This window comes from Crinia signifera, chromosome 19, assembly GCF_055691185.1.
Source record: "Crinia signifera chromosome 19, ASM5569118v1, whole genome shotgun sequence".
In the NCBI taxonomy this organism is placed as follows: Eukaryota; Metazoa; Chordata; class Amphibia; order Anura; family Myobatrachidae; genus Crinia; species Crinia signifera.
The window spans coordinates 109393196-109408246 of NC_139226.1; the positions used below are offsets into that span (position 1 = coordinate 109393196).

The 15051-nt window shown below is 47.5% G+C and overlaps 1 protein-coding gene across 1 annotated transcript; it reads left to right on the forward strand.

Annotated features, from left to right (window-relative positions):
- Positions 1-58: 58 nt before the first annotated feature.
- On the forward strand, positions 59-6771 carry LOC146042891 (uncharacterized). Its single transcript, XM_083163171.1, has 4 exons — positions 59-186; positions 1820-1911; positions 3094-3220; positions 5411-6771. The coding sequence occupies exons 2-4, from the start codon at positions 1863-1865 to the stop codon at positions 6336-6338; spliced, it is 1104 nt and encodes a 367-aa protein (XP_083019297.1). The 5' UTR covers positions 59-186; positions 1820-1862; the 3' UTR covers positions 6339-6771.
- Positions 6772-15051: the final 8280 nt, after the last annotated feature.

Here is a 15051-nt window from a genome sequence, read left to right on the forward strand (position 1 = left end):
GACCAGGTCTGATCACACTTCCAGCATCACCATGAAAGCCGGGACACGTCAGGAATTCCACGTTGTAAAACAAATCTAAAGTCCAATAAGCAGCCTTGGATCACAGTCAGGGAACATAGATGGTTGTAATATAAAGGCAGCCTAAGGCATCCACATCAACCTCACCTCCAGACACCGGCGATCCAGGTAGGGAGAGATCTCATTCCTACAGAAGTAGACACTTACAATATAAAACAATATTTATTTAATTATAAAAACAGAATGTCTTCTTCATTTTGTTAGGATTTTATAAGGCACTGTATGGACAATATTTCCTTAAGAACAATCTAAGCTACCTACAGTATTTGTGTTCTTGTGTTTTCATATGATTTAAATTAGAGATGATTAAAGAACCCGGGGCGATACTGTATCATCGGTATCTCCTGCATTAGGCCAACTACTGTAAATATCAATGGCGGCACCAATTAATATAAATGACCACTTCCACCTGGCCTATTTTACGAAAGTTCCGAAAAGATTATCTGTCCAAAAGCTCGGTCACTATTGGCTGGCAGCTTCTTCAGATGACAAGAGCCACTGTAGTCTATAGGCTAAAGCAGTGGTTCCCAAACTCTGCCATTACAGTGCAGGTTTTAAGGATATTCCCGCTTGAGTAAAAGTACAATTAATAATACCGCAGACAATTTGTTTAACCAAATTTGACAAAGACTTTATAGTAGAACAAATTTAGATATATTGAGTATTTATCAAGTAATCTTATAATAAATTATATGAAGTCAAAAATAAATAATACATTGTATCCTTAATGTGTAATGTTTGGAGTTTTAAGTATTTCTGTTATGGAGGGACTTAGGGTCTGATTCAGATGTTCGCTCCCCCCCCCCCTCCCGCACCAACCACATCCCCTCGTATGCAGCCGAAGGGAATAGAATCATCCAATAGTCATCGACCATCAAAAGATTTTTCTCCCCTTGCAAATAAAAGTCAGTCTAAACTGACTTTTATTTCCGCCGCTGATCGCCAAATATGGGGCGGCGCTGATGTCATGTGATGTCAACCACCCGCCCCGAGCAAGCCTGCATTCCCCAGGAAACGCCCAGTATTTTAATGGGGATGCCGATAAAATGCTGGGAATTCCCGGATGCCAACCCCTGGTCACCCCCCTTCCTTGCCTGTCCATGCGATCACCTAAGCGAGTGTGATACTCGGTGGAGGCATTCACATAGGGGGTCTTCACATGCGTATATACTCAGGGCTGCTATCAGGAATTTTGGGGCCCGGGACTAATTTCCAGTCTGGGCACCGGGCCTCCCCCCCTCCTCACTTAACTTAATGTAACCCGACTCCTGCTCCCCCATCTCCTCTTCCCCTGATCTGCAGTCCAGAGGTCCCGGAGCGCAGGCTTTTTCAACTCAGGATGCCGACGGCCAAGTAAAATGCAGCACCGGCTGGTGAGCCAATCAGAGCTTGTGTGCTGGCAGCCGCTCTGATTGGCTGCTGGTACGTGAGCTCTGATTGGGTCAAAAGCCGGTGCAGCATTTTGATTGGCCGCCAGTTTCCCGGGTTGAATAAGCCTGCATTCCGGGACCTGCTTTGTTCAGCTCACTGAACCATCAAAAAAGGGGCTGGATTCGGACCCATGCGAACTGTTCTGAAACGGACCCTTATTTATCAGCATTTTTTTTATTGCGACAATCTGCCTTAATAAGGAATGATACTATAATAAGAGCCTGATAACTGATATATCGGGCCCTAAGTCTTACTATAGATATAGACTCTCGACAATAATTCTTCTCATTGTACCTATTCCTTTATGCAGATTTGCCGTACTTCATTATTGTCTTGATCCTTCCACTGAGAACATGTTGGTGAAAGTGGCAGCGCTGGCACTTGTTCTGTGCGCAATCACAGGTTAGTACATACATGGCTAGATAAGTGTCTGTGAGTAAATGAGAAATGGGGTAGAAACAAGTATTAGAAAAGTGAAACCCACAGAGGTACAGCCATCCATAGGGCAATACAGTAATAACGGTGCATCTAGAATATCGGCATATAATCGTAATCAGTATGTAACATACAATTACTTGTAATTGTATTTTGTAGAGACCACATGTGTAACAAAAAGCGCCAGTGATTGTGTAGGTTGGGTACGGGACAGTGGGCTGACACTGGCATGCCAATAGTCAGGATCCCAACACCCGGTAGTTGAGTATGCTAACAAATCCTCCAACTTCCCTAAGCCTCCCTACCTGCAGCCTAAATTTAAGCGCCCCTCCCCCACAGCCTAACCCTAATCATACTTTTTTAATGCCTAACCTTAACCCTCCGACCTAACCCTAACCACATTGTGCCTATACTAACTCTCCTTTTTTTAATGCCTAACCCTAACCATACACCTTAGTGCCTATACTAACTCTCTCTTTTTAGTGCCTAACCATACCCTCTTAGTGCCTATACCAACTATTCTTTATTAGTGCCTAACCCTAACTATACCCCCTTAGTGTCTACACTAACTTTCCATTGTTAGATCCTAACCCTAATTATAACCCCTTAGTGCCTATACTAACTCTCCCTTCTTAGAGCCTAACCCTAACTATACCTCCTTAATGCCTATACTAACTCTCCCTTCGTAGTGCCTAACCCTAACCAACACCCAAGAGCCTTCTTAGTGCACCAGTAGATAAGTATGCTAATACTCTCCCCCAACATCCCTAACCACCACATTCCCCAAAACCTAACCCTAACTGTACCCCCTTAGTGCCTAAGCCTAACCACCATGCTTTACTGTCAAACCCTCCCTTCCTAATGCCTAACCCCCCCACCCCACCCCCTGCAGTCTAATACTAACCAACTGCATGTTTGGGATGCTGACAGCTGTGATTCTGCCATCGGCTTTGTGAGAGGTCTTGGGATTCCAGTGCCGGTCTTCTTTCCAGCACCAGTATCTCAACTGTCCTAGACGGAATGCCAACTAAATCACATTGTGTTAATTAGTTTTTACTTTTACTCAGCACTGTAAAGAAATAACATTCAGTATATATATATATATATATATATATATATATGCATTAAGTTCTTTCCTTATTGTTTTAGGATCTCAGGCTGAAGTCAGCACTGATCAGGTGGTTGATGCCTTCTGGACTTACTTCAGCCAGCTGACCAGCGGCACTAAGGGCACTGTGGAGCAGATTCAGCAGTCCGACATCAGTAAGCAGCTAAAGTAAGTCAGCAAGGTGGGAGGGCATCAAGGAACAGGGCTAGCCCCACCAATAAAATTGTACGTCTGTTGTCATACTGTAGGTACATTTAGGAATAAGATCACCTCTAGGCACATCATGACTGATCCCCCTACCCTTCACCGCCTAACTGCCCTCAGCCTCTGTTGTGATGGCAGATAAGCATCACTGCATAGGTGCCGATTTTTCTTTTTGCTGGTGGGTGCTCGAGATTCCCGCCCATTGACCCGCCCCTTGACCCGCCCCTTGACCCATCTTCTTTATTTATTTTTTATTTTTTTTAAATACTTACATGTGTTTATATATTAGCAGCCAGTGGTCTCCAACCTTTTTTGGGGTGTGAGCTACTCGCAGCAAAATCAATCACCCGAAGAGCTACTAAACTTAAAAAAATTAAAAAATCTGCCTAATAACTAAATAATGCCCTGACACACCATGCCACATTCATAACTGTGTGCGTGCGCCGTAGGCGCACGCCAAAAATTGGGTGTAGCCACATGAGGTGCATCCAATGAAAATGGGGTTGTGATACACATATGCCCCCAATAGGGCAGTGCCAGATACACATATGCCCAAATAGTGCCAGATACACATATGCCCAAATAGTGCCAGATACACATATGCTTCCACGGTGCCAGAAACAGGAATACCCCCATGGTGACATCTGTGCCCCCATGGTGCCGGATATGCCCCCACAGTGCCAGAAAGTAGTACAGTATGCCCCCACAGTGTCAATAAGTAGTACAGTATGCCCCCACAGTGCCAACAAGTAGTACAGTATGCCCCCACTGTGCCAACTAGTAGTACAGTATACCTCCACAGTGCCAAGCAGTATGCCCCCACAGTGCCAACAAGTAGTACAGTATGCCCCCACAGTGCCAAGTAGTATGCCCCCACAGTGCCACCAAGTAGTACAGTATGCCCCCACAGTGCCAAGTAGTATGCCCCCAGTGCCACCAAGTAGTATTCCCCACAGTGCCACCAAGTAGAATGCCCTCACAGTGCCACCAAGTAGTACAGTATGTCCCCACATTGCCAGCAAGTAGTATGCCCCCAGTGCCACCAAGTAGTATGCCCCCACAGTTCCACCAAGTAGAATGCCCCCACAGTGCCACCAAGTAGTATGCCCCCACAGTGCCAACAAGTAGTATGCCCCCACAGTGCCACCAAGTAGTAAAATATGCCCCACAGTGCCAGCAAGCAGTACAGTATGCTCACTCACCATTTCCGGTGTCCTCCTGCAGTGTCACTCTCCACCACCTTCTCAGGGTAGGAGAGCACAGCACAAAGCGCGTCTCTCCCTCCCTTCACTTTCTTGTGACTGGGCCGTCCGCCAATCAAAGCTTGCGGGCCGGCTCCTGATTGGCTGCCGGCCCGCGAGCTCTGATTGGTGGACGGGCAGCCAAATCACAAGTATTGACATCGAGGGCTAGGAGAGTCAAGCAATGCGCTCTCCTCCCCTTCCCGGAAAGTAGAGGCAGGCACTGGCAGGCAAGCGGGCAGGAGGAAGAGAGGGGCGGGCAGTAGGAAGAGAGGGGCAGGCCAGAGGAAGAGAGGGGCGGGCAGGCGGGTCAGCCACCCGATTCGCTGCCGGGCAGCGACGGGTTGGCGACCACGGCCGGCTGCCAGTGGATGCCCAAGAATTTCCGTGGGTGCTCAAGCCCTTGAGCACCCACGGAATCGGCGCCAGTGCATCACTGTAGTGCTACTCTTGGTTCAGATTCTGGTCTCTTGGTCCCATTGCTACAGCTTCCCAGCACTCGCCAAGTAGGCAAGTCACCCCAACCTCTCCTGCACACACAACTACACCCACAAATCCCCGCCTCAAAGGCACTACATGAAACAAGGATTAGCAGCTAAGATGGGAGGTGGACATTCTGTTGATCCACCTTCAGTATGGAGAAGGCTTGGGCCTAGCGAGAAATCTGGCACACGCTATAGGGCAGGTTTTACTAAAGGAAAACGGTGCGCAAAACCCCCAACACATACGTTTTCAGCCAAGAGTGAATCCAGATGGGGACGCCATCGGTATGAATACAATAAATAATATGTTATTTTTAGGAAGGATACACACTTCTACCATCTCACCAGTTTTCCTAATTGTGCCAAGATAAACATTAAATGAACACTGATCCTGTTACATGTAGTAACCCATTCTCACTCTTCCTCCACAGTTCTCTCATTGAGGAGAACCTGAAGAGTGTGAACCTCTATGCAGGAGACCTGCAGCAACAGTTGGTTCCCTTTGCTCAGCAGATTCAACAGCAACTGACACAAGACTCGGACAAGCTGAGAGAGCAGATCAGGCAGGAGCTAGAGCAGCTGAGGGTCAAGCTGTCCCCATACTCAGATGAAGTGCACAAACAACTGAGCCGGAACGTAGAGGAGCTTCAGATTAAAGTGGCTCCATATGCAGAAGAACTTCGCACCCAACTGGACAAAAACATTCAGGCGGTCAGCCAGCAGCTGAAGTCTGCAACTAAGAACCTGGAAGCCAACATCCGACAGAATGCAGACCAGATACAGGTGTCACTGGCCCCATTTTATGAAGAACTAGAAGTCACAATAGACAACAATGTGGAGCAGCTGAGGAAGCAGCTGAAACCCATCACTGATAAAGTAAAAGATAACATAGATCAACAGTTACAGGAGCTCTCAAAAAGCCTGACCCCCTATGCTGAGGAAATGCAGGATGCGCTGCGCAAACAGATGAGGAACATGGAGGTCCAGATGAGGAAGAAGGTAGACCAGATGGAAAGCCAACTTTTGGAATTCACAGTACAACTGAAAGGACAACTGTACCCCTATGCTGACCAACTCAGAGACAAGCTCAATGGGGATATGACTGGTGTAAGACAGACACTGGATCCCTACCTGGCCACGATGAACCAGCAGATGGAGCAGAAGATTGCAGAGTTTAAAGACACAATCGTCCCCTACACAGATGGCCTGAACAAGGAACTTGTGCAGAAAGTGGAGGACATGAAGAAGGAACTGAGCCAGTATACTGTCAGCATGCAGGATCAGATGGATGTTCTGGAACAAGATGTCCGAGACAAGATCCAAGATTTCATCGATAGGGGAATTTCCACTGATAACTGAGTCTTCTTCCCATTGACCTATGACTGCTGCACAAGTCACCTGATGTAACTTATAATATATATAAAGGATGCTTGGTATTGCATAAGAAAAGTGCAAATGTTGTTGTGACTTGATTGCCTCTTTTCAGTCAGTCCAAGAATGGGCAGGTTAGAGTCGCCTCAGATATTTATAATAAGCTTTGTCTCCAGGGTGATATAAAATCTGCTAACACTACCGATATTTCTTCAGAGGTTTATTGGACTATTATCTGACAATTATCTTTTAATGATATTGTATACAGGGTGTCTTCTTGTTATTAAACCCTGATAGAGCCAAGTACTGTACAGTATTGGGGCAATACTTGAATGGTGTCTGTTCCTATCTGCAGCTGTGGAAGTGTAAAAGCTGTGTGTGCACTTTTTGAATTCTGTTAATAAAATAAAATAAAATACAACTCAGTAATGCACAGTGTGTCCTGATTGCAGATAATTAAAAATGTTCTGATAATGAACTACACTACCTAAGGCAGGGGTGTCCAAACTTTTTGCGACCAGGGCCAGATTTGGTGAGGTGAAAATGTGTGGGGGCCGACCATTCAACCTGACATTCTTTGAATCATTAATCACATGAGAATGGTCCCCCACTCTGCCCCATTCACTTTATGTCCCCCATTCACTGTATGTCCCTCAGCCTGTCCATTCGCTGTATATTCCCCTGCGTGCCCCCATTCGCTGTATATCCTCCACTCTGCCCCGTCACATTATATTCCCCTGCCTGACCATCCTTCTCTATATGTCCCCCAGCCTGCCCCTCCTTCACTGTATGTCCCCATTCACTGTATGTTCCCCACTTTGCACCCATTCACTCTGTCCCGTAGCTTGCCCCCCCTTCTTTGAATGTCCAGGGGTTGGACGCACACTCACCCGAAAGCCAGCAAACACATCTCACTGCTGCAGACAGCAAGGTAAAGGCACGCTCGCCAGGACCCCACCTTTAGTATCCTGTGCTGTGCATCCTGCATCTGATGCTCCGCCCACTTCTGGCTGGAGGCTGCGGGTCACTTGAAATGATGGCCCCCGGGCCGGACTTTGGACATGCCTGACCTAAGGTATATATTCCACAGGTTGAGAAACAGTGGTCTAGATAAGGGGTGAACAACACAGTCCATGATACCTACATCCCAACTGTTACACTTTTCGCGGGACCATCCGGTTTTCTGGGACGTTCCCTCTTCCGCCCGAGGCCGGCAGTGTGGGAGGGCAGTTGGGAGTCCCCCCTGTCACTCGCATCTATTGCTGCAGCCTGAGGGGCTGGAGGCATGGTCAGCAGTTCACAGCAGCGAAAATGGGGGTATGGCCTCACAGAATGGTCACAATTATTCCCCTGGGCCATGCCCCCAAAATTTCGGGCATGCGCCTCTGGCGCGTGGAGTGTCCCTCCTCCAGATCTTCTAAAATTCTGAGGTATGCATGATGACACCTAAGAGATCAAATTTTCGAAATCACCTTGCTACTGCACAGTTGTTGTAGTTATTACTATCTGTCACATTATATAGATCCACAAGTGACCTGGAAAATATGAACTATTCGTTGAGCTCTTGAGGACCGGTTTGGCCACCGCTGCTTAGATAACAAACACTATCCATTTACAGAGTTCTCCAGTGCTACAATTACTGTACACACACAGTGTCAACATACTAATCATTTCAGGGAATACATCAGTACTAGGGCTATACTAAAGGCCCCCATACACTATCCGATTTGGGCACAATTTCACCCGATTTTGATGAATCGGCCCATGAAATCGGCCAAAATCGCATGACCGCGCATCGGATCGGAGTCGGGCAGTCGGTCCGGCTGCACATAAGATTTCCTAAATCGGGCATGGTAAGCTGTGAAATAGGCAGTGGACGGGGGAAGCGCGCGGGGGGGGCGCCGGTGAACCGACGAGTGAGCTGGGGCTGCTGGGCAGGAGGATCGGGGACACACTCTGCATTTGCAAGGGATAAAAAAAACATTTAAAATGAATGGGCAGCCAGTGATTGGCAGAGATCTCTCAGCCAATCAGCAATTGGCTGAGGGAGCTCTCAGCCAATCACTGGCTGCCCATTCATTTGTATTGGTTCTTTTTTCCTTGCAGACTGCAGAGTGAGTCACCGATCCTCCTGCCCAGCTCCCTCGTTGGTTTACCGGCGTCCACCCGCGTGCTGCCTCTGTGTCCCCTGCCCGGCTCTCCAGCGCCCCCCATCCACTGCCTATTTCACAGCTTACCATGCCCAGCTCCCCAGTGTCCCTCGCCCGCTGATTCTGCCTGGCTCTCCCCCTGCCCGCATCTCCCACTGCAGCTCCCCGGGAGTTGCATATGATAAATCACATGGCGATTTATCATATGCAAAACTTTGGCACATCAAGAGCCTAATCATGTGTGACCCCACCCGGGGAGCTGCCGGTGAAATCAGTACTGACAAGTCGGGCAAATGTATGGGAGCCCTAAGGCTTGTGGTGGCCGTTATCAATAATACTGCCAATATGATATACTGACAATCAGTGCTTAAAGTGGTCCTGGTGAGGTGTGCTGCTTACACACATTTGCAGAGCCACTTATACACGCAATGCCCACATTTGCAGTACCGCTTATTACACAAAATGCCCATACAGTATTTGCATTGCTGCTTATATCTTCTGCCCATCACACTCCACCATTCAAATACATAACCCCCACCCCTTATTTGATTTCTACTATACCCCCTACCCCCTTCCCCCCTATTTTAGATTTTATTCTGCCCCACTATTTTACATTTCTTACTGCTTGGCAGTAGTTGGGTGTTATTCCAGGGTAGAAGGTTCCTTCAGTTGATGCAGGGAGATGAAAAAGTAGCCAGGAAGGCATCTGTCATCCATTCTGCAGGCATCTGTCATCTATTCAGTATTACGTGGCTGGAGGCAGTTGTTGAGAGTGGTGGATGGATGGAGGCTCTGGAACACACAAATCACCTTTGTCCCTAGAGCTTGCACTATCTTGTGTGCAGTGATCACAGCAGACTTGCCCCGGGAAATAATATTGGCGACCACGGGTCTGGGCACCCCCGAGACCTGGGAGGGAAAGTTGAAAGGGGATAATCTGAAGTGGCAAAGTGCAAGCTTTCTTGGTGGTCCAATCCACCCCTGAGCTGTCCCTAGGCTGGCTGTGCTCCTTTACTCTCCACCAGCGTGTGTACCTGCCTGTAAGTGTGTCTCAGCGCTGACAGCATTTCAAATGTAGCGCTTACGCTATTGGCCTGGCAGCCAATCAGGAGCAGCTGCTGCTCCTGATTGACTGCCTGTCTGCAAGTTCCAATTGGCTAGTGGCCAAAGCTATGCCACATTTCAAATGCTGCTCGTGTTGTCCACATGACTGCCCACCGGCTAAGTGGCGCCCTAATTTCTCTGGTGCTCAACTGGGGGGGAAGGTGGGCTGGCGGAGGTGGAACCATTCCGCCTCCAAATAGAATTGACAGAATACAGTTCTGCCCCGTTCTGGCCCACTTTAACCACTGCTGACATATTATAAAAAGTAATACTATGTTATTTTAAATGGAAATACTGTTAGGGATGCCACCAAGATGGTATAGGTGGCGCTGTTGCACTTGCCCAGCAGTCCTTAAAGCCTTCAACAGGCTAAGGCTTCACCTATAACAGCCACGTTTGTTAGGGTGAATTAGGTCCGCCCCCACTTCTATGCCGCCAGGTCTTACAGAGGGACAAGGCAAGGCAAATACAGGACTTGAGTCAGACTGGGACCCAAAAGGAAGGACCAGACACACCAGACAACAGTGAATAAATATATGCTACAATGGCACCGGACCACTATTGCGGATGTTACACACTAGTGACACTGTACTGTAGATTTTTACGTAAGTACAAAGTAGTAAACCACAATGGCTGGTCAATAATAGCATCTAAGTGTAGTAGTAAGGGACAACACACTGGCAGACAAACAGACTGGTTACAGAACCCGCAAAAGCAGAATAGACACTTATAGTGACACAGATGGACATACCAGACTGTGGGGCAGCACTAGTTTCAAACAGGACACAGGAATAATCCCAGGATACAAACAGAAGCTCCTCTGGAGCAAGTAACAGCTGGAAAAAACAGGACCAAACACAGGATTAAGCAAACTGTGGGAAACAGGATCCAGGTAGGTGAACACAGGGCTGGATAGGATCAGGGTATACAGGCAAGGACTCAATGTGTAGGGACCCCCATACATTTGTACATTACCAGTATGGGGGTCCCTAACCATTCCTTGCCACCCTGTTAATGTGACATTAATCAGTAATAAATATATATAGGTATATATTCAATTAGAGTCGAAACTGCCGTCTTGTCGGAAAGACTGCAGTTTCTGAATGATTTAGGATTGAAGCGGTTCTGACCTATTCAATATGGGCAGTTCCGTGCTGTCAGAAACCACGTGAATAGTCGTGGATCCGTCTGCTTTTGACAGAAACCAGAACTAATGCACACCCTGCTGGAATAAGATGCAAGCACCCCCTCCACCGCCATGGTACTTGCTCGCTGTCAGGCAACGGATGCCATTTTGGGAGACACATTTTCAATGGGAGGCAGACGAGACAGACCACAGTAGCGGAGTCAGTGGCTGGAGGATTGGGGGAAACTACCATGACAATGAGGTTCCAGGTCATCATAGCAATAGCCTCCGTAGACCCTCAATGGTACCCAATGGTACCTAATGACTCCAAGCCAGGGAGGATGTTGCTTTTCCAATGCCCAGAATCCTGACAGCTGGCATCACGATTGTAAGTGTGCTGGGGACTCAGCATTAAACTGCAGGTTGGGGGTTAGTTTTAGGTACTAGTGGGATTTAGGTTTATGCTGCATGGGGAGGTAAGGTACTAAAATGGGGGGATTAAGGTTAGGCACTAAAGTGGGAGGCTTGGGCATAGGCTGCATGGAGGGTTAGTGTCAGAAATTAACAAGAAGGGTCAGGGTTCGTCCTTGGGGAGGGGGGTTAGGTTTGGGTTGCCGGAAGGGAGGAAGGGTTAGGGTAGCGGGGTAGGGTATACTTATTTAGGACTTGTCATGATTCTAAACATCGGGATGCCACTGTCAAACTTCTCATCCCTGGCATCCCAACGCCAGCAATCCATATGAATTCCGGTAGCATTTATTTGCAGTAAAGGGGTGCAATTTTTCAAAATAGGCATATTTCAATTGAGCTATTTATGGCAGTGCACAAAGTGCAAATTTATAAGTTATGGTATGGAAATCCCACCCTCTTGTCTTTCACTCCTCCCATGCCTCTCACTCCCCCAGCACCAGCACCTCTCACCTGCGCTGGGGTGTAGCAGTACAGATTAGAATTCCACAATGGCTGCCAGCGAATACCGACTTGCGCACTGACTGTCAATGAATAAAAGCAGCCTCTCTTTGAAATTTGCATTTTATTCATGGTGATTTGGCCTGAAGTATACATATTGAGTCTGTTATGATAAGCCCAAATATGACCTGTCATGACACATTCACCTGTAAAGCTGGGTACACATATATACAATCGTCGGGCCGTTCTTCCGTTCTGGGTTGAACGGGCGTTCGATTGTATAGGTGTGTACTCTGTCCCGATTCCTTCTCTACGATCGATAAACTTTAACTGTTTAATATTCATCCGACCGGATGGGCCCATATCCAACAAAAGTGCAGTGTGCATGCATGTTTGATCGATATGCTGGCCATTCTTGCGATTATACTGGCAAAATTGGAATGCCCATGTGGGCGTTCCATAGCTGCATGATCTCTCCTACAGCACAAGAAGCGTTCACCTCTCCCCATGTATATTTAAAGAAATAATCGTTGAAATATGTATGACTTCATTCCCATTATTCTTTATAGCATTTTAATAGGGAGTATATATTAAATATATATATATATATATATATATGTATATCTGCTATGATCTATTTTTATCATTTTGACAAACCCTTCTTGGGGTACCCTGTCTCTAGCCGTACGTCTGTCCCTAGTCACCCTGCTGACTGACTATTTAGACGCGTACCCCGTCTATATAGCAGTTTAGTCACCTTGCCGGCTGACTAATTTAGACGCGTATCCCGTCTATATAGAAATTTAGTCACCCTGCCGGCTGACTAATTTAGACGCGCACCCCGTCTTTATAGCAGTTTACCATATGTCTGTCCCTAGTCACCCTTTCGGCTGACTAATTTAGACGCGTACCCCGTCTATATAGCAGTTTAGTCACCTTGCCGGCTGACTAATTTAGATGCGTACCCCGTCTATATAGAAATTTAGTCACCCTGCCGGCTGACTAATTTAGACGCCCACCCCGTCTTTATAGCAGTTTGCCATATGTCTGTCCCTAGTCACCCTGCCGGCTGACTTATTTAGACGTGTACCCTGTCTATATAGAAGTTTAGTTCCCCTGCCGGCTGACTAATTTAGACGTGCACCCCGTATTTATAGCATTTTGCCATATGTCTGTCCCTAGTCACCCTGCCGGCTTACTAATTTAGATGTGTACCCTGTCTTTATAGTGGATTGCTATAAGCGTTTTCAAATAAAGGGTCAAAAGCCAGTTTTGCGATCTGAAAGCAGTACATGGCTCCTTGTAGTCACGTTGTTTGTGCAACTGAACACGCGCATGGGCCGGAGATTCAAGCGCTATAAACCAATCACACAGTTTTCTCTGCACGCGTGCAACACATTTTCACAAAAGAGTCTTCATTCGGCAGAAATACGTGAATGTAAACAGCACAATACACATGCTTTCCCTTGGTGAGTACTCAACCACGGGATATTGTTGTTATGAAAAAGGCCTTATTGATGTATTTGTTGTGTGTATCATGAAAGTAATGTCCATTATGTTTTATTTTTAAACAGACATTTCTAAAAATGGCTGAGAAGAATGTTGAATTTATGAAGGAGTTCATTGAGGCCTACAGAGACCAGGATTGTCTCTGGAATAGTAAATCCAGAGATTATTCAAATAGGCAGAAGAGAACTGTCGTGCTGGAGGAGCTGGTTAAGGATAGCCTACCTTACTACCCCACGGCAAACATTGAATTGGTGCAGGGAAGGATTGCCAACATGAGGACAGTGTTAAAAAAAGAGCTGAACAAGATTGAAGCATCAAAGAAATCAGGGGCCGGAACAGACCAAGTATATGTGCCCAGGCTCTGGTACTATGATCTGCTGGCATTCACAGTGGACCAACAGCTGCCAAGGGAGTCCATCAGCAATCTGCCTGAAGCCCAGGCTGCCCCATGCTCCACATCTCACACCCCTGAAGTTGCTGCAGGGCCGTCTTTCCCATTGGGCTTAATGGGCAGTTGCCCAGGAGCCCAAGGGTTGTAGGGGCCCACCCCAATGGGGAAGACAGCACTGTCCTTGGGAATGGCGGCGGGTGATGTGAAACCAGGCAGCGACTGTCAGAGGTGACGCAACAGCGGCGGTGATCCAGGCAGCGGGGGGCTTGATGTAGCAATCTGGGTGGGTTGTGTCGGGGATCTGGGCAGCAGCTGTCAGCGGCGACTCAGCAGTGATCCAGGCAGTGGGGGGCTTGATGTAGCAATCCGGGTGGCTTATGTCGGGGATTTAGGCAGCAGCTGTCAGCGGCGACTCAGCGGTGATCCAGGCAGCATGGGCTTTACGTAGCAATAAGGGCAGCGTGTGTCTGGGATCTAGGCAGCAGCTGTCAGTGGCTGTCCAGGCAGCGGCTACTCAGACCTTGATGTAGCGCTATTTGCTGAGTGGGAAGCGCTGTTAATTTTGAAAAGTCTGTCTGGACGCTGATTGGCCGGATGCTCAGCCAATTAGTGTCCAGGCAGTCTTTTCAGCGCTTCCCGCCCGGTGGCAAATAGCGCTACTGTACATCAAGGTCTGAGCGAGCTGCCTGGATGTCCGCTGACAGTGGCTGCCTGGATCCCCACCACATGCCGCTTGGATAGCTAAATCAAGCTCCCAGCTCTCTCACTGCCTGGATCACTGCTGGGTCACCACTGCCTCTGCCTGGACGTCCGCTGACAGTTGTGCCTGGATACCCGCCACATGCTACCCAGGTAGCTACTTCAAGCCCCCAGTGCCCCCTGATGCTGCTGCACATAGGTGGGTGGAGAGGTGTTGTGAGGAGGAGAGGGGGCCCTAAAAAATATTTTGCCCAGGGGCCCACTAGATGGTTAAGACGGCCCTGAGTTGCTGAGGATACCCTCACTGGCACAGTAAGTACACAGATTACACACATGTGAAATATTTATTGAAAATGAAGATAAAAAGTACAAATAACGTACAGTACAAAGGTAGCATGTCATAGCAATTTAGCAGATCATGTCATCCTGCCAATCCACTGCGCCTACACCATTAAAGTACTGCAAGCATTCTTCTCAGATCAATTTTGCACACAAAGATGAACTCGTATTTGGCATTGGCAATATCCATTAAAACAATGCTAAAGAAGCCCTTATAGTTATAAAAAAAGAACCACTATTAGCAGAAGGCATGATGCGGATATGTTTTCTGTCGATGGCACCACCACAATTGGCGAAATTCCAAAGATCCTTGAAATCTTGGCCAATAGCTTGCCACTCCTCAGTAGTCGTAGGGAACTGAAATATAGAAGTAAAAAAGTTTTGAAAAAACAAATCACTAACTTGGTTGTTACATAATGCTATATAGCCTTCTCTATTTGTGGAAGAGGAGTGTTCACAGACACTGGATGTGCC